Source organism: Geotrypetes seraphini, chromosome 2, assembly GCF_902459505.1.
Source record: "Geotrypetes seraphini chromosome 2, aGeoSer1.1, whole genome shotgun sequence".
Taxonomy (NCBI): domain Eukaryota; kingdom Metazoa; phylum Chordata; class Amphibia; order Gymnophiona; family Dermophiidae; genus Geotrypetes; species Geotrypetes seraphini.
The window spans coordinates 446,749,368-446,769,895 of record NC_047085.1 but is presented as its reverse complement, the minus strand read 5'-3'; the positions used below and the strand labels follow the sequence as shown (position 1 = coordinate 446,769,895).

At 41.2% G+C, this 20,528-nt stretch overlaps 1 protein-coding gene across 20 annotated transcripts in view; it reads right to left on the bottom strand.

Annotated features, from left to right (window-relative positions):
* The window catches only part of SVIL (supervillin), a 483,923-nt gene that overhangs the window by 178,124 nt on the left and 285,271 nt on the right, over positions 1 to 20,528 (bottom strand). For all 20 annotated transcript variants that reach the window (XM_033931470.1, XM_033931469.1, XM_033931472.1 and 17 more), the window contains 2 exons: positions 16,389 to 16,446; positions 16,103 to 16,254 (listed from right to left, as the gene is read on the bottom strand). In XM_033931470.1, the coding sequence (XP_033787361.1) occupies positions 16,103 to 16,254; positions 16,389 to 16,396 (160 nt within the window). In that variant the 5' untranslated portion in view covers positions 16,397 to 16,446. The remainder of the gene's footprint in view (positions 1 to 16,102; positions 16,255 to 16,388; positions 16,447 to 20,528) is intronic.

The window sequence follows — 20,528 nt, the reverse complement described above, 5'->3', positions numbered from 1 at the left end:
AAAGAAAAATGAGGTACTGATGCCTACTAAGTCTAAGGTCTGATTGGCCAATCAGGCCTTAGATTAAGTGGGGATGGGCGGACCCGCTATGCCTAAGGCCTGATTGGTCCAGGCTTCTAGAGCCTGGGCCAATCAGGCCTTAGGCTTCGGCGGGATGGGCCGGGAAGGGGCGGGCCCGCCTCATTTCGACGAGGCGTGCCTGCTTGCTCGACGTGCAAGACCCATCTGTAAGAACAGGTTTGGTGGAGTGGGAGTTGTTAGCGCCGGGGGGGGGGGTGCGTCTTCGGGCAGGAGGGATTGGGCACCCTCCTGCCAGCGACCGATATTGTCGGGGGGGGGGTCGGTAATGTCGGGGGGGGGGGGCAGTCGGTAGTGTCGGGGAAGGGGGTGCGTCTTCGGGCAGGAGGGTTTGGGCACCCTCCTGCCAGTGATCGGTCAGGGGCCACGGCCCGCTATACTTATAGCGGCAGAGAGATCCCTTGCCGCGATAAGTATAGCGGCCGCGTCTACTTACAATGTAGACCAGCATTTTGCTGGCCTACATTTTTAAGCTTCTCATCTACTAGGGAGACGCGTAGGGCCGCCTAGGTTCAGCCTAAGGCCCGCCTAAGGCCCTTAGACGAGCTTAGGCATCTTGCGGGTCTCCCTAGGCTCCCGGAGGCGCCTTCAGGCTTGCCTGGGGAGCATTTTTTTTTTTAAAACGTGCATCCCGACTGGCTGATTAGACAGCTGTAGGACGTCTACAACTGCCTAAAATCGGGACGCACTTTTAGAGAATCAGGGCCATACCGTTCAAGTCTGCCCAGTACTGGCCTTAGTTTTTCAATATTTACTATTATTTTCTGATTCTAGATCCTCTGTGTTCATCCCACGCTTCTTTGAACTCTGTCACTGTTTTCCTCTCTACCATCTCTCTTGAGAGCGTATTCCAGACATTCCTTACATTGCTCTTGAATCTACCACCCCTCAACCTCAAATTATGTCCTCTGGTTTACCATTTTCCTTTCTCTGGAAAAGATTTTGTTCTACATTAATACCTTTCACGTATTTGAATGTATGAATCATATCTCCCCTGTTCCTCCTTTCTTCTAGGGCAGGGGTAGGCAATTCTGGTCCTTGAAAGCCGGAGCCAGGTCAGGTTTTCAGGATATCCACAATGAATATGTACGAGATGGATTTGCATGCACTGCTTCCTTGAGATGCAAATCTATCTCATGCATATTTATTGTGGATATCCTGAAAACCTGACCTTGCTCCGACTCTCAAGTCTGGAATTGCCTTCCCCTGTTCTAGGGTATACATATTCAGGGCTTCCAGTCTCTCCTCATACATCTTCTGGCGCAGATAGAAGTTTTTATTTTAAAATTGGGAAATCCAAGATGGTCATCATGGCAGCAATTTTAACACTGAAAATGGTCTGTGAGAGTTAAATAAGGAACCTTGTCCCTAGCCACAGAAACCTTTAAAAATGATTTGTAAAAGTGACCAATGTTATCCTGTACTTCTTTACAAGTAAAAAATATCAAAACATTTACTTAAGTACAATAATTATTTACATTTACTTAGTTACTATATAACACTGCGAGTAATGCAGTCTCTGAGAACTCTTTTCCCCAGGCCAGCAACAGAACCAGTAGATGCTATGGCTAGTTCACTAGGAATGAACAGGGAGAAATATAGTGTCAAAGGGTATATGGATTAAGTAGACACAGATGTGCAAGCAAGCAAAACTAAAGAACATGGAGAGTTTGGTTATTTATGGTTATGAAATACTGTTAGACCATTTATCACTCAAGTTGCATAAAAACTTTGACATAAAATATACTCTCTGTGCATGATCAAATGAGCAGTAGGTTCATTTGCAATGGTGGAGTGAAATCACAGAAAAGTCTTAAATGAGATTAAACAGCCCTGACTTCATTGCTTACTGAGGACCAACTCCTCAAAAACAAAGTACCTCAACCACATAGAATGGGACAGAAAAGAAAAAAAAAGTACAGTAAATTACCTTTTTGCCAAACGTTATCTAAGAAGGCTGCAACTGAAGCAATAACAGAATTTAATTCAATGGACCAAGTTCCTGATTGTTATTTTGCATAATATTTCCCTAGAGGTGTGGAGGGACATAATCAAAAAATATGTCTAAGTCCGTTTTGGGCCTAAGTCGCTAGTCGTGCAAAGTCGGCAGTGTCCAAAGTCCATTCTCAAAAAAATACGCCCCCAATTTTTTTTTTCCCTGAGAATCATCTAATTATACGTCCAGCTGTTTGATCTCCCAGACTGCTAAGTCATTTATCTTTATACCCCATTCTCATCCAAAAAATCACCTAAGTCAAAAACGCCTAGAACAAGACCTTTTGGATGTGGGAGAGGCCAGCAAAGTGATGGACTGGGCACCTTACAGGGCACTGGTGCAAACTTCACAAAAAGGGTGCTACATAAACATCTCACCATAACTTCCTTATAGGGAGCCCCCCAAAACAACCTCAAAACCAACTAGACCCACCTGTCTACAACCCCGGGTGCTACATAAACATCTCACCATAACTTCCTTATAGGGAGCCCCCCAAAACAACCTCAAAACCAACTAGATCCACCTGTCTACAACCCCAATAGCCACCTGTGTGCTGCTCTACTAGGCTTTCCTATGCCAGTCGCAAAGGTTTTTTCATACTTAGCATACAAACACAGCATTTTCCACCAAATGTTATAATCCAATTTAGAGAAATCTTTCCAATTGATTAATATAGATTTAACAGTTATCATTAGTAAGTTTTGGTAGGCTACCCGGTCCAACACCAAGCAGGCCAGTTTTGGAACATGACAGATTTTGCACATAACCTAATCCTCTGAGTCATGCATCAGTTGAGATCTCTTTTTTTCTTTTTGCCAAAAATATACACCCCAGGCTCAGCATTTTTCAATTCTGATATACCATTGATACTGTAGCAGCAATTAATGTGAACATAATACATAATAAAAAGGAAGTATCTAGATTCATCCAGTCTGCTTAGAAGCCTTTCCTGTTCACAATGCTAGCCACAGAACATGAGCATCTGTAAGATTTCTTCTTATCCAGAATGGTCTTCTCTTTTCTTCCACTATACTCTGTCTTGGGTAGAAAAGTACACAAGACCCTACTTTCATCCCTCCAGAAACTACCTTCCCCATTCCTAATTACAAGGTTCTGTAACCTAAATCAGTGGGTTTCAAACCTGGTCCAGGAGGCACCCCAACCAGTCAGGATTTCAGGATATCTGCAATGAACAGTCAGGAGAGAGATTTACATGTAGTGAAGGCAATGCGTGCAAATCTCATGAATATTTGTTGAGGATATCCTGAACACCTGACTGGCTTGGGCGCCTCCAGGACCAGGTTTGGGAACCACTGAGCTAAACAAAGCAATACTGGAGTGGTTGTTATCCAAACATCTCACCACCTAGGTACCCTGCTTAGCCTAACAAGCAGACCACGTTATGCCCTTTTACTAAGGATTAGTGCGTCCTATCAGATAATTATGTGTGTTGACTGTGCAGGGTAAAAAAATTTTTAAATAAATAAAATTAGTGCGCGCTAAGTGCCATGTGGCCCAATGATATAAAATGATGTGCAGCTTTGGGACACTTTTGTTGTGATGATTGGTCTCCCTGCATCTCGTTTTCCTTTGCAATAGGAGGTAATGTCCTATTGTGGATTAAGAACTGATAGAAAACAGAGTAGAATAAATGGTCAATATTACAAAGTAACACAGTAGATGATGTCAGATAAAGACCCGAATGGTCCATCCAGTCTGCCCAACCTGATTCAATTAAAAATTTTTTAAAAAAATTTTTCTTCTTAGCTATTTCTGGGCAAGAATCCAAAGCCCTACCCAGTACTGTGCTTGGGTTCCAACTGCTGAAATCTCCGTTAAAACCTACTTCAGCCCATCTACACTCTCCCAACCATTGAAGCCCTCCCTAGCCCATCCTCCACCAAACGGCCATATACAGACACAGACCGTGCAACTCTGCCCCGTCTGCAAGTATAACCAGTACTGGCCTTAGTTCAATTTTTAATATTATTTTCTGATTCTAAATCATCTGTGTTCATCCCACGCTTCTTTGAACTCAGTCACAGTTTTACTCTCCACCACCTCTCTCGGGAGCGCATTCCAGGCATCCACCACCCTCTCCGTAAAATAGAATTTTCTAACATTGCCTTTGAATCTACCACCCCTCAACCTCAAATTATGTCCTCTGGTTTTACCATTTTCGTTTCTCTGGAAAAGATTTTGTTCTACGTTAATACCCTTCAAGTATTTGAACATCTGAATCATATCTCCCCTGTCTCTCCTTTCCTCTAGGGTATACATATTCGGGGCATCCAGTCTCTCCTCATACGTCTTCTGGTGCAAGCCTCCTATCATTTTTGTCACCCTCCTCTGGACCGCTTCAAGTCTTTTACATCCTTCGCCAGATATGATCTCCAAAACTGAACACAATACTCCAAGTGGGGCCTTACCAATGACCTGTACAGGGGCATCAACACCTTCTTCCTTCTACTGGCTACGCCTCTCTTTATACAGCCCAGCATCCTTCTGGCAGCAGCCACTGCCTTGTCACACTGTTTTTTTCGCCTTTAGATCTTCGGACACTATCACCCCAAGGTTCCTCTCCCTGTCCATGCATATCAGCTTCTCTCCTCCCAGCATATACGGTTCCTTCTGATTATTAATCTCCAAATACATTACTCTGCATTTCTTTGCATTGAATTTTAGTTGCCAGGCATTAGACCATTTCTCTAACTTTTGCAGATCCTTTTTCATATTCTCCACTCCCTCTTCGGTGTCTACTCTGTTACAAATCTTGGTATCATCTTCAAAAAGGCACACTTTTCCTTCTAACCCTTCAGCAATGTCACTCACAAACATATTGAACAGGATTGGCCCCAGCACCGAACCCTGAAGGACTCCACTACTCACCTTTCCTTCTTCCGAGCGACTTCCATTAACCACCACCCTCTGGCGTCTGTTCGACAGCCAGTTTCTAACCCAGTTCACCACTTTGGGTCCTAACTTCAGCCCTTCATGTTTGTTCAACAGCCACTTATGAGGAACTGTATCAAAGGCTTTGCTGAAATCTAAGTAAATTAAATCTAGCAAATGTCCTCGATCCAGCTCTCTGGTCACCCAATCAAAAAATTCAATCAGGTTCATTTGGCACGATTTACCTTTTGTAAAGCCATGTTGCCTCGGATCCTGTAACCCATTAGATTCAAAGAAGTACACTATCCTTTCTTTCAGCAGCACTTCCATTATTTTTCCAACAACTGAAGTGAGGCTAACTGACCCATAGTTTCCTGCTTCATCCCTGTGACCACTTTTATGAATAGGGACCACATCCGCTCTCCTCCAATCCCTAGGAATCACTCTCGTCTCCAGAGATTTGTTGAACAAGTCTTTAATAGGTGTCGCCAGAACCTCTCTGAGCTCCCTTAGTATCCTGGAATGGATCCCGTCTGGTCCCATCGCTTTGTCCACCTTCAGTTTTTCAAGTTGCTCATAAACACTCTCCTCCGTGAACAGCGCAGAATCTACTCCATTTTCTCGTGTAACTTTGCCAGACAATCTCAGTCCTTCTCCAGGATTTTCTTCTGTGAACACAGAACAGAAGTATTTGTTTAGCACATTTGCTTTTTCCTCATCACTTTTCACATATCGGTTCCCAGCATCTTTTAGTTTAGCAATTCCATTTTTCATCTTCCTCCTTTCACTAATATATCTGAAAAAATTTTTGTCTCCCTTTTTTTACATTTTTAGCCATTTGTTCTTCTGCCTGTGCTTTTGCCAGACGTATCTCTCTCTTGGCTTCTTTCAGTTTCACCCTGTAGTCCTTTCTGCACTCTTCTTCTTGATTTTTTTTATATTTCACGAATGCCAACTCTTTCGCCTTTATTTTCTCTGCCACTAGTTTGGAGAACCATATCGGCTTCCTTTTTCTCTTGTTTTTATTGATTTTCTTCACATAAAGGTCCGTAGCCATTTTTATCACTTCTTTCAGCTTAGACCACTGTCTTTCCACTTCTCTTATGTCCTCCCATCCTAACAGCCCTTTCTTCAGGTACTGTCCCATTGCATTAAAGTCCGTATGTTTGAAATCTAGGACTTTAAGTATTGTGCGGCCGCTCTCCACTTTAGCCGTTATATCAAACCAAACCGTTTGATGATCGCTACTTCCCAGGTGAGCACCCACTCGAACATTAGAGATACTCTCTCCATTTGTGAGGACCAGATCCAATATCGCTTTTTCCCTTGTGGGTTCCGTCACCATTTGTTTGAGCAGAGCCTCTTGAAAGGCATCCACAATCTCCATACTTCTTTCCGATTCCGCAGACGAACATTCCAGTCCGCATCTGGCAGGTTGAAATCTCCCAAAAGCAGAACCTTCTCTTTCCTTCCAAACTTTTGGATATCCACAATCAGATCCTTATCAATTTGCTGCGATTGAGTCGGAGGTCTGTAGACTACACCCACGTAGATAGAAGTTCCATCTTCTCTTTTCAGAGTGATCCATATCGCTTCTTCCTCTCCCCAGGTCCCTTGCATTTCGGTCACTTGGATATTGATCTTTACATAGAGAGCTACTCCTCCACCTTTTTGACCATCTCTGTCCTTCCTAAAAAGATTATATCCCGGTATGTTTGCATCCCATCCATGTGATTCACTGAACCATGTCTCTGTGATAATGACAATATCTAAATCTGCCTCTAACATCAGGACTTGCAGATCATGAACTTTGTTGCTTAGACTGCGAGCATTTGTGGTCATCGCTTTCCAGCTATTTTTCAGCGGTAATCTCCTTTTTCGTATGGATTTTTGTTTCGTTTCACTTTCCGTTGCAATACTAAGAAATGAGTTGCTGATATTGTTTATGTTGCAATCTTACTACTATCACATCTTTTCTTTTGCCGGGGTGGTCTCTATAATTGTCCTTCATACATACACCACTCCCACCTTCTAGTTTAAATGCCTAGAAACATATTGTCTAAATTTCTCTGCAAGGTTTCTTTTTCCTGATGTAGTAATATGTAGAATAACTTATAAGGTGTCACCCAAAGTGGCTCAAAGGATTCAACCTATTATATATGCCAAAACATACCACTTATTAGGGACAGGCACCTACTACCATCAGCTATTATAGTGTCTTATAAGAACTAAACTCAGGAAAAGGCCTCAGAATCGGAGCCTACGCACAGTCTTGAACACAGACTGAAGTTGTCAGCGTAGTTTTTTTAGCTCCTTAGCTCCAGTCATAGGCCAAAAACCTGAGAATGTGTATTAGTATTTTTTAATAATTTTTATAAATATTTTTAATAAATAATTTTAAATATTCTAAGTAACTGAATGTTATTTTAGTAGATGCAACTATTCCTAAGTTTTGAAAAAACTAGCAACTGAGCACTTATCTCAATCTTCTTTCATGTGCTTCAGTATTGCCTCAGCTTCAAATGATTCATTGTTTGCTGTTAGATTGCTGCCACTGCCGTTTCGTGGATACACTACTTTTTCCACTGCTTCAGGGCCACCGGCAAAATCAATACAACATTTTGCTCTTTCACCCAGACGCCGAACCAAGACAGAGAGAACGAGGCGGCCAGGTTCTCTCTGTCTTGGTTCGTTCTCTCTGTCTTGGTTCGGCGTCTGGGTGAAAGAGCAAAATGCTGTATTGATTTTGCCGGTGGCCCTGAAGCAGTGGAAAAAGTAGTGTATCCACGAAACGGCAGTGGCAGCAATCTAACAGCAAACAATGAATCATTTGAAGCTGAGGCAATACTGAAGCACATGAAAGAAGATTGAGATAAGTGCTCAGTTGCTAGTTTTTTCAAAACTTAGGAATAGTTGCATCTACTAAAATAACATTCAGTTACTTAGAATATTTAAAATTATTTATTAAAAATATTTATAAAAATTATTAAAAAATACTAATACACATTCTCAGGTTTTTGGCCTATGACTGGAGCTAAGGAGCTAAAAAAACTACGCTGACAACTTCAGTCTGTGTTCAAGACTGTGCGTAGGCTCCGATTCTGAGGCCTTTTCCTGAGTTTAGTTCTTATAAGACACTATAATAGCTGATGGTAGTAGGTGCACTGTCCCTAATAAGTGGTATGTTTTGGCATATATAATAGGTAGTAATATGTAGCCCATCAGTGCAATATAGCTTCTTGTCCTTTCATGTATTTCCCCATCCTCCTATGTACCTGAAGCCTTCTTGATGACACCAGGCTTTGAGCCATCTATTAAAGTCCTCTGTGTTTTTCACTCTTTGCTCTCCCTTTCCATATGCACGCAGTATTTCAGAAAAAACTAAAGTCTTTACAAAAGGTTTCAAGCCCTCACCAAGCTCTTGAAAAGCTTTCTGTGCTGCAAGTGTGGAGTTGTTGGCCAGGTCATTTGTTTCCAGATGGATAACAACATCAGTGTTAAAATCATTAGTTTCTTCCTTAATTATAGTCTGTATTTGCCTGGAACTCCTGGTAGCTGAGGATCCTGGAAGACATTTCACTATTTTGTTCTCCTCACCTTGTGTTCCACAGTTAATGCCTATGATGATGGAATCCCCCAACAGTAACAGTTTTCTGTTTTTGGCTTTTTTATTTGTGCTTAAGGTGCGCTTGTTCTCTTGAGTTACCTTCATTGGTTCCAGTCCCACCTCCCTTCTGTTTTCTTGAGTATTGCAGTGCACTAGTGAAGCGAAGGAATTCTCTTCTCTTGAAGAAGGGGAATTCTGTTCTTATGAAGAAGGGGAAAGTGGAACTTCCAAGGAGTCTGTGCTGGGGCCACTATTTTAAATATGTTTATAAATAATCTAGAGATGGGATTAACTACTGAGGTAATTAAATTTGTGGATGATACACAGTTGTTCAATCACAAAAGAATTGTGAAAAATTGCAAAAGGACCTTGCAATACTAGGCACTAAAATGGCAGACATTTAATATGAGCAAGTGCAAAGTGATGCATTTGGGCCAGAGGAGTCCAAACAATAGCTACATGATTCATCATTCCACATTAGGAGTCACTGCCCAGTAAAAGGATCTAGGTGCTATTATTCAGTGATGTAGTGCAGTGAACAACTAGAGGTTTGGGGGAAGGGAAGAGGGCATGCATGAGGCAGAGGGGATTGGGGAAGGAGCGGGGGAGGGGGTAGAAAAGAGGGTGGGAGAGGGGATGCCACTGCCCCAAACCCTCTCACCCTCGCTAAACCACTGCTATCGTTAATAAGTTGAAATTGAAACCTTCTGCTCAGTGTGCATCAGCAGAAAAGAAAGCCAATAGAATGTTCAGAATTATCAGGAAAAGAATGGGAAGACAAAAATGAGAATGTTATCAAGCCTTCGTATCCTACCATGATGCAACTGCACCTTGAACACTGTGTAGAATTCTGGTCACTGCATCACAAAAAAGATACAGTAGAATTGGAAAAGGTACAGAGAAGAATGGCAAAAATGATAAAGAGGATGGGATGACTTCCCTATGAGGAAAGGCTAAAGCAGCAAGGGCTCTTCAGCCTGGAGAAGAGACAGATCAGGGGAGATATGATAAGAGGTCTATAAAACACTGGTAGACGTGAATCACTTGTTTTACTTTTCCAAAAATACTAGGACTTAGGAGTACGCATTGAAGCTACTAAGTGGTAAATTTAAAACAGACCAGAGAAAACATAATTAAACTGTGGAATTTACTGCCAGAAAATGTGGTGAAAGCAGTTAGTTTAGTAGGGTTTAAAAAAGGTTTGGATAATTTCCTAAAAGAAAAGTCCTTAAGCCATTATTAAGGTGGACTTGGAGAAAATCTACTACTTAGTTCTAGGATTCTTCTTCTTTAGGTGCCATCGACTCATGCTCGAGTCCCAGTGACTTGATGAGTTAAGATCTAAAAAGAAATCAGTTTTGTACTAGTCCAGTAAGGTTCTCCAGCGTCATCCCCATGGTTGTTTTCAATGTGTCCAGCCATCTGATTGCAGATGGCTCTTCGTCTGCTTCCTTTGATCTTCCCAAATATGATGTCCTTCTCCAATGATATTTCTCATCATCATCATTTCTAGGATAAGTAGCATAAAAGTTGTTTTACTCTTTTGGATCTTGCCAGATACTTGTGACCTGGATTGGCCACTGTTGGAAACAGGATACTGGGCTTGATGGACCTTCGGTCTTTCTCAGTATGGCAACTTTTATGTTCTTAGTGAATGCTTTTGTAAAAGGGCCTCAACTCTAGGACCTCTAGTTAATTACAGATAGACCAACCCAGCTGCTAGTTTGATTTTATTTTCACAATATGATGTCTCCTAGGTCCTATGTGTAGTCTACCAGACAAGCCCAGCTTTGTGAGCATCTGTGTGTTCACTAGAATTTCCAATCACTACAAAACATGAAGCTTGCTGGGGAGACCCAGCTGCCAATTGATTCTGTCATCACAGATTGTCAATATAAACTGGTAATGTGAATGCCTCTGTCACCACTAGGATTAACATTTCAGCCTAACCTCGTCATATTCCTAATTACATTTCAAGTATCCAACAAAAATGACTCTTGCCCATGAAAGCTGATGCCTGAATAAACTGATCAGCCCATTAGATCACACCAGCCTTCTGTCATTTTTGTTACGCTAACATGGCCACCCCTCTGGTACCTTTCGGTGCTGAGTGCTACATTAGATTCCTCTGCTTATTCACACACAAAATTCAATCATTAGAACTTAAAGCTTTGAACAGGGTTAGACCAAAGTGTCTGAGTGCCAGGACTTTTACTTTCTTTTATGAGGACTTAAAGATCACCCCAGGAATCATTTATAACTGTGCTGCTGCTAAGATGGAATAAGAGAAGACTTGGTTCTTTCAGCAAGTTTTTAAATAATGAGCCATTCATTTTAGTTATTTCAGATTAGGATATTAAGCTTTTCTTTTTGGGGTAAAATGTTTTATTTTACTATTCCTTTACTATTTGTTTTATTTAATTATCGTAATGAAGATTAAAACATTAAATATCTCCTGTTTTTGATTATTGCACCCGCTTCCATTCTAAAAGCAACATGGAATAAATCTGAAAAAGTAAACTGCATATCATCAAGCTTAGTACCTTTTTTAAATAGTCCCATTTCATTTTTCAGTCATACAAATGATTTTCTGTAAGTATCTTTATGATAGTTTCCTCACAATATTCCTGTAAAGATAGGTTTCATGTACAAAAGGCTATTTATATGAGGCAATGAGCTCACTGAAGTTTAGACAAGCATTTTTGGCTCCTTGCCATTAGCTTATACTGACATCATGCTGTGAACATACCCTTATTCTACTGAATTCCAGATGTACCCAACACCATCAGATTGATTTTTCTTGTCTGAAAAATGATAAAAGAGTCTCATGCGTATTTTGATGAAACTGATAATGTAGCAGAAGATTGTGGTAGGCTACAACCTTGCTTAAAAGAGGTTTGAGAAATGCTGACAGAGGATAATGTGTTTCTAGGCTCCATTTGTCAAACTTGGATCCTATGTAGTGATGAATTAAACCATATAGTTTTATTAAGAATCAAACTGTTAGCAATTGCTGGGGACAGAATAGCTATTTTGGAGAGATCTAATCTTTTAGAGACATCTGCATGTCTGACTTGAAATTTCAGTTGGCCACACAGGATAGAATAACCCTGCAACTGGGGGCGCTGGTGATGGTAATGAAAGAGAATAGCTTCTGCTGAACCCTGAAAATAAAGGTTCAAAATACCTCTAAAAGAATATCAATTTCACCAAGATCATCCCACAAGTTACCTTATATATGGTCAGCTCAAAGCGTTCCAAATTGGAGTTAGGTTGCCTGATGCTAAATATGAGTTATCAATTACTTAGCAAGCCTGCAATTGATAAAGATAAACATGACGCTGCAATGTTAGCTTAGGAAGAAATATATTAGAACAAAATAATGACTTGCAGCATCTGTTAAACAAACCTATAGAATTAGAGACACAGCTGCAATCGCATGATGTGCAACTTCAATTAGTGGACTGTGTCTAAAACATGGTGGACCTAGAGTGCAATTATGAAGATTTAAACAACTGGAGCTGCAGGAACAACATAAGAAATTTAAGTCTAATAGAGGGCTTTGATATATCTGAACCAGATAAGTTTTAGAAACAATACCAAAATGTCTGGATCTGGCTTTCAAAATGACTGTTTAAGCTACAATGGGCCCATTGTGAATGCTGATCAAGTATTACAAGATGGTGATTTCCTACTCGCATTAAAAAAAAAAATTGCTGGGTCATTATGGCATGCTGAACATTAAAATATATAGTGCAAAGCCAATTGTCAGGTTGATAATTTGTTTTACTGACCCTATATGCTCGTAATGTAGCTAATATTGAGAGCTGGGGGAATGAATCTGTAACACTGGGGAGCAACTACAGTACAACCTCCTATATTAGGCAAGAATGCAGACAAAATTTATAGCCACTAAGGCTAGGGGCATCTTATGCAATACAATGGAGAAATTTGAGCTAGCGGTTATATGGAGACGGCAATACCCCTTGTATTTGGACTATACTTATTTCTCTCCAAGAGCTAATTCCAACAGTATCCTCCTGCAATATTATCTGATCATGCCAGTGTTTATATTACAATCAATCAATCAAAGAAAATGGGCAAATCTGCTGGAGATTCAGTGCATGAATACTGCAGGAGGAGGATTTAAAAGATATGATCAGGAATAAACTGGCCTCCTACTGAAACATCCTTTGGGGGCAGAATCATAAGCTACTCTATCTCCTTTCATAGGAAACAAAGAATAGGATAAAGAAAATTGGGAGTTTGGAAAGAATATCACCAATGGCAACAGGTGAATGTAGTGCAGGGAAGACTTCAATAGCTAATTATTTACAGCTTCTAGCAAACTGAGGGGCTCCAGTTTTCTGTATCATGTGGGGGACATTAAAGAATGACGCGGGGATAAAATTTGTGCCCATCCCTGCAAGCTCTATCCTATCCCCAGCTATCTGATAGGGCTCACTATATGGAACCAATCCATCACCAAGACGTCTCTGCTACCAAAGACGCCAAGAGCCACTAAGGGTAAGAGAATGGTTTGTGGTTTGTGGTCTTAGCTTACTGTCATTAGCCTGTAAAGGGACATGTTTGATTCTTAGGTACATGGTCTATAAGCATAAATATAATCATTACATGTCCTCCTGCTTGTTTTATTTGCTAATTATTATTATCCTATAATAACTAAAATATATTTCCACCTTGGCAATTTCCTTCATACATGCATACAACACTTGAACCACTAGAGCCAAAAATAGGTGCATATCATAGCCATAGCAAACGTGACCAGGGTAATTACTAATCTGAGTGGTTTTCTGACTTCTTTATGTGCCTACCATATTTTTCCGCTCCATAAGACACACCTGACCATAAGACGCACCCTAGATTTAGAGGAGGAAACCAAGCAAAAAAACATTCTGTTCCTGGTTCTCCCTGCCAAGCTCTGTGCCCAACCCCACGCTTCTTGACAGGCTCTGTACCCTTTCCCCCCTATGGTGGTCCAGTGGCTAGCAGACAGGTAGGGACAAGGAACAGGGCAGGCATAAGATCATAAGAAGCCAGTTGGGTTGGTCGTTCCCATTGAGTTGTTCATGTAATGTGATTTAAATACTTTTTGAGGCAGTTGTGTGTGTAAGACAGAAGTCTAACACACACAAGAAATCCAGCACCCTGTTTCTTATGAATTTTTTTATGATTCCATACACTGATTGTTTCCAATATACAAGTCATAATGCTGGTTCCACTTTGGGTGAAGTGTATTCTTCACAGTGTATGTAGAATGGAACTGCCCTGATCTATCAACTACCACCTTGGTGAATGATCAGGAAGCCGGAAAAAATCTTTTTTCACCAAGTTCTTTTCACATAGTACTTACTGTCAAGCGCAGCTTGATGGGCCCGTTCCTCCTGGAGCCCTGGTTAGACATGTCCCGCCTGCTGCAGGGGCTGAGGCAAATGCGACGGGAACAGTGGTGGAGGTGGCTGAGGCCCGGATGTGCCTCCCAGCGCTGCCATGGGGGGAGGAGAATGGGAGGCCAGAACCCCCCGCCACCACTGCTGTTGTAGCCACTTGCTCTCTTGTCAGGGCTGCGCAGCCATGACAGGATCCTCAGTGGTTTCCAGTTTCAATGGCGGCTGCTGCTCACGCTCGGCCCACAGGGAAGCTTCTGCTCATGTGGTAAGCAGGACTCGGTGTCTACAGCTGCCTCTCTAACGGCACAGCAGCACACAAGGCTGCCTGCCAGGTCCCGCGCCACTTCCAATGAGAACAAAAGCAACGTGGGACCAGGCAGGCACGCTTGTGCACCGCTCTGCTGCTAGAGAAGGGGAGAAAGCCACGTCAGTTGACCAGGCAGGAAGACAGGCAGCCTTGTACGCCGCACTGCCGCTAGAGAACAGCTGCGTCCAGTGAGGGAGGGTGCCAGAATTAAAATAAGGTAACTGGGGGGTGGGGATGGGCGGTCTGGGTATTCGCTCCATAAGACGCACCCTTATTTCCACCAATTTTTTTTGGGGAAAATAAGTGCATCTTATAGAGCGAAAAATATGGTAAAAATGTCATAATGCCTAGCTAAAAGGGGACATACAGATGGGTGAAGCATGGGCATGTCTCTCAAATTCTATATATAGCATCCACAATATCAGTGCAAAATAGAACAGCATGATTCTACAAAGTGCACATACTCTTTATAGTATCGTGCTTAGCGGTTATGTGGAAAAATGCATCCTTGTGAATGTAAATTAAATTACAGTGAGCAGCAATGGATCTTTGCTTTAAATACAGTGGAACCTTTTGGGTTAACCCAGGAAATATAGTGGATGTCCCTAGTTTGAATTCTGATTCGCTATTTAGTATCTCTGATGTCAGTGAAGTGGGAGGATTAAATGTAGGACTAAAGAACGCTGCAGCCAGAGGGAGAGACGCTAGAGTTGCGAGGAGCACGTTGAAGTTTTTACTCATGGCGGTGAACAACTAGAGGTATGAAGGAAGGGAAGGGGGCACATGCGCAGCGGAGCGGGATCGGGGAAGAAGCGAGGGGGTGGAGGCAGGGGAGGGGCACCTCTCACCCTCGCTACACAACTGGTGCCAAGATACCATTATACTTGTAGAATTGAGGCGAAACACACAGCACAAGAACGCCTAAATGGAGGCAGCAATTATAGAACTGTCCTGTGTGCATTTGCCTTGGGATTCTTACACCCAGACTCCTGTATTGAAAACTGCTCATTTCTTGACCAGTTTGAGGTGGTCACCAGTGGCATAGTGAGGGTAAGTGGCGCCCCTCCCCCCACTCCTTCCCGACCCTTCCCTGCCATGCGCCCCTCTTCCCCGTACCTTTTTAATATTCCAGGCGAGAGCAACAGCACAAACTTGATGCGCGCATCGTGTCGGCTGTCCCTCCAATGTCACTTCATAGGCGCAGGGCCCAGAAGAGGCAGATACCGAGAGAGGCAATACGAATGAGGGCAGCAAAAATTAAAGAGGTATGAGGGAAGGGGGGGGTTAGGGAGGACGGACAGGTGCCTACGCCCTTTACAAAGACCGTGCCCGGGGCGGACTGCCCCCTTCCCCCTGTAACCCTCTTATATTTTAAAAAAAGTTGAGGCTCTCTTTACATGCCATCAAGAGTGCGTTACTAATCAGTCAAGATGTGAGAAGAATATGGGATGAGAGGCTTAAAACAACAATTAAAAGATTTTTTTTTTTAGTTGGTGCACATTTGTTGAAGTAAAATTCTTTCAGCTTAAGATAAACAGAACCAAACCACAAGAGGTGAATAAATATTTGAAAGAACAGTCTGGCAATTTGAAATGAAGGTATGGAAAATAAAAAATGGATATAGCAGGCCTTCTATTCAGATGAAGCGAAGCAGTTTTATGATTAATGTGGCAAAATGTTTGAAAGTAGCATTACACCATTAAACAAAAGATAGGCTTGCAGAAGTGCTTGCAGGTTTTGACATGACCAAACGTACAGTTTTCATTAAAAAAAAAAAAAGTGGAATGCTTGCAGGTCTATTCAGATCTTACCTAAGTGTGGGTTAAAAGAGTCTGTAGCACGCATATACCTCGGTGTATCCTCTTCCATTAAACGATGTGTAACCAATCCTGGACAGGTCTGTAACAGGATGGGCTGACTGTCATTTTCAATGCCTTCCAAACGTCTGGCTATCCTCTCTTTTCTGCATTGTATACAATGTTATATACAAATAAAATTAAACCAGAGGGACATCAAGCAGCATTTATTATTAAGAGTGATTAAATAAAACAAGGCCATACGAAATTTTCAGGGGGCACCAAAGTAATCTTTACCTACCTTTTCATTTCCAAATTAAAGTTCTTGTTTGGTTCAAAAAGTTTTCTTAATTCTGAAACTGAGAAAGAAACCAGGGTTACAATATAAAATAATGATTTGCTGGGTGGATGAATTTTGGAAATAATGACAAGTTTTTTTTTTGTTTAAAAAAATAGTCAAAGCTTTGAGAAGCATTTCTGCATCCCCAAAATAATGGGACATCAGAAAGTCTTACCCAATACAGGTGACTGAAGAAAATGTTAAAAACTCAATTGTTAGTGCATTCCCGTGTTAGGGTTTCTCCCCCCCCCCTTTTTTTTATGAGAGCTGTTTGCAATCATGTTTTTATGTGGTGTTTAACTTGTTATGATTGCAATCTTTGTAAACTGTATAGTTAATATACAAATTTTTAAATAAATAAAGATATAAATTATAGGTTTATCATTTTACATATTTTCATTTAAACAGAGTTCCACAGTCCTTGCTTTCATCTTAGCTTCTATCACTACTTGGTAAGCAGAAAAAATCAAGAGTCAGGTACAACTTCACTGCAGAAGTTTGGAAATTTTAAAAGTGCACAAATGAGCCATAATATAGCTCTTAAATATGCCTTCAAGGACTCGTGAGGACCTCCCTATGTGCATACTGCACATCTGCTGAATGAATTTCAAAGCCAGTTAAGGAGAGACATGCATCCATAACCAGGGCTTCTATTCTTAGGTATTTATAGTTTGTTGGGTTTTTTTTTTTTAATTTAGGTGTTTGTTCTGTGGGATCTCTTAGAGAGAGGAAGAGATAATGGTTACTGCGGCTGGGCAGACTGGATGGACCATTTGGCCTCTATCTGCTATCATGTCTCTATGTTTGAGAGTATAACAAAATATATCAGTGTATTGGTGTTCTCACCACAGGGACTATTCATTCACTGGAAAGTCTGTAAGCATTATATTATCAGTGTGTCAGCAAAGCACTGGGATCATGACCCTAATAGAATTGTGAAAAACAAAGAGGTTATGATCACCAAAAGACATCCCCATCCTGACTGATAAAAAGCTGGATGTCAGATAAATCAGGTATAATAGTAAAAGAAAACACCACTAGAAAAGCATTGATTACAGAGGGGTCGGTGCCAACCGATTACTTGGTAAATTATGTGGAGGGAGAGAGGGAAGATCCTAAAGTACTAAGAAATTAGAATCATGAAACCATTAAATCCTCAATCACATTTAATGTTCTTTAATTTGTATGCAAACTTGCTGATTTCAGCAAATACATGCTAATTTCATACCAGTTTACTGTACAGTTCCAAAATTGCAAAGTGCTTTATAAATACAACCACTGAAAAAAACAGACTTCTCTTTCTCTTGAGTTCCCAGGAGTGTTGACCTCTAATGAGATGCTTTGTGATATGACGGGACAGAATCAAAAAGTCTCCCCTGACCCAGCAGAAGGGAAGAAGGGTAGAGGCTGCTCATTCACAGTCTTCCCCATTTTGGGTTTTTGTCTTGTTCATTGTGATATGACGGAGCATCAAACTGAGCAAATGAACAATCGTTATGTGCTTGACAGAAAAATCATTCTCTATAGGCTGCCTGGGATGTGTATTTAGACAACCTAAATGTAACATCATTCAGCTACGCAGATGACATAACTATTCTCCTCCCCTTCGAAATCCAAGACCACACCTCAACAGGACACCTGGAAATAATTCTGGATGAAGTAGAAAAATGGATGACAAACCACAAACTGAAACTAAACTCGGACAAAACCAAATTCCTAATGCTAGAAACGGACAAAAACCCATCCATAACAGACCTAGAAATTAAAGCAACCAAATACCCAATCCAGACCTCACTCAGAATCTTGGGAGTGCTGATAGACAGATGCTGCACTATGCAGACCCAAATCAACAAAACTACCCAAAAAGCATTCTTCACAATGCGCAACTTAAGAAAAATAAGGAAATTCTTTGACAAAGAACACTACAGGATAATTGTACAATCCCTGGTACTAGGTCTCGTGGACTACTGCAATATCCTTTATCTACCATGCCCCACAAACATGATCAAAAAACTTCAAACTGTTCAGAACACAGCCCTTAGACTAATTTACTCACTCGGAAAATTTGACCACATCACCAATGCCTACCTAGACTCACACTGGTTACCGATTAGAGCCAGAATTCAATTCAAACTATACTGTCTACTCTTCAAAGTAATTAACGGTACTGCACCCACCTACCTAAATGACCGCCTAAACCGTAACCTTCCAACCAGAACAAGAAGAACACAGACATCATTCACATACCCACCACTCAAGGGTACTCACCGCAAAAAGCTCTATGATAGCCTCCTGGCAACACATGCTGCAAAACTCGAACCTTCCATCACCAGATTGTTAACCACATCATCAGACCTCAAGACATTCCGTAAAGAAATCAAAACACTACTGTTCAAAAAGCATATACAATCTACCTAACCTCCCTCACCCCATCCCCCAAGAAACCAAAACACTGCCGTCCAAAACATCTTCCGATGTTATTAAGTCTTTACTATCATTCCGTTATTAAGTCTCTATCCTCAAACTGTATTCTCTATTGTCATGTACCATCCTGGAAATGTCCAGTTCTCTTCTTATGTAATCCGCTTTGAACCGCAAGGTACAAGCGGAATAAAAAAATCACTAATGTAATGTAATGTAATGTATTCACATGCCTGTCTCACACAAAATCAGCATTCTACAACGTTAAAACAAAATATATATATATATTTTTTGAATCTTTATTAAATTTTCAAAGCTAGCAAAAGTGCAAAACAATATACATACATATATTAATAATCATAATAAGCACTTATAATCAATCAATAACAATACAGAAAAATAAAACCCCCCCTCTTCCATCCAATTCTCATCAGGGAATAAAACCAACGAAAGAGATACCCCCCTCCCATGGATGTCTGTGTGCTAAAACAACGAAAAATAAAATAAAAGACAACTATAACAAAACCACAAACAAAGTTGGGTTGGCCACTTTTGGAAACAGGATATTTGGCTTGATGGACCTTTGGTCTGTCCCAGTTTGGCAACTCTTATGTTCTTAAGTTCTTAGCCATTCATAGCAAGTTGGGTTTTTTTTTTTTTCATTTTATATAATCACGTGATCATCCTACAGTTCTTCCAGGATGCTTAGCTCATTTACCTTCAACTATTCTTGCATCCCGACTTAAGAACTACACTTCTCCCTCCGTATTCGCGGTTTCAGCAATTGCGGCTTCGATTATTCATGTTTTTTAGCTTGCTGGCTCCTCCCCCCCAAATTACGCCAGCTTGCATAGAGAAATCGCTGATTCCAAGCGTTTACAGAGAAAATCGCCCATTCCCGGCACTTTCTTGACCGTGTTTTGCCTCTCCTTCAGGAACAGGCCAGGTCTCCCACCATGTTATTTGCGGTTTCACCATATTCACGATGGTTTTTCATAGAAAACAGCGAACGTATGAAAAAGTTATTTGCAGTTTTTCCGTATTTGCGGGTCTGTTAATCCCCTATCACAGCGAATACGGAGGGAGAAGTGTACAGCACTGCATTCATCAATTTAAAATAGACAGACCGAGTTCTACCAGTATCTCAGAAAAAGTGTAGAAGTGAGTCTCAGAATCGGTATATTGACAGGATAACAAGTCACGCTGCTGTGAAGAATGAAAATATCAGTAGTCATCAAAAGATTAAAAACATTGTACAGCTTTCCCATATGACAGGGCAGTCTTCTGCCAAGAGAGGGAGGGAAGGAAGGCAGCTGTTTTAACTGTAGCAGCCCCTGCTAGTCAATAGGTGATACAGATCCCTTGGAGCAAGCGTGGACAACATGTCAATGAAAATTGCAAGAGTTACTGGCCAGCAAGGATGAAAAAATAAAGGAAAATAATGAAAGCCTAAACCTGGATCACCAAAACCAAAACATACTGCTAGACATGTCTGGCTCAACTTCAGCTTCTCCTTCTAGCAAAATGTTTATGTCAGTGCTGGCAAAAATAAGGCTTTACATCCTGGGACCAATAATCAGGAAACCCATTATATGCAGTCTGCTTCCCTCCTCCAAACATGACCAAGCTGTCTCACATTTCAGAACCTGAAGCTCTGGAGAGGCACAGAAGTTCATGCAC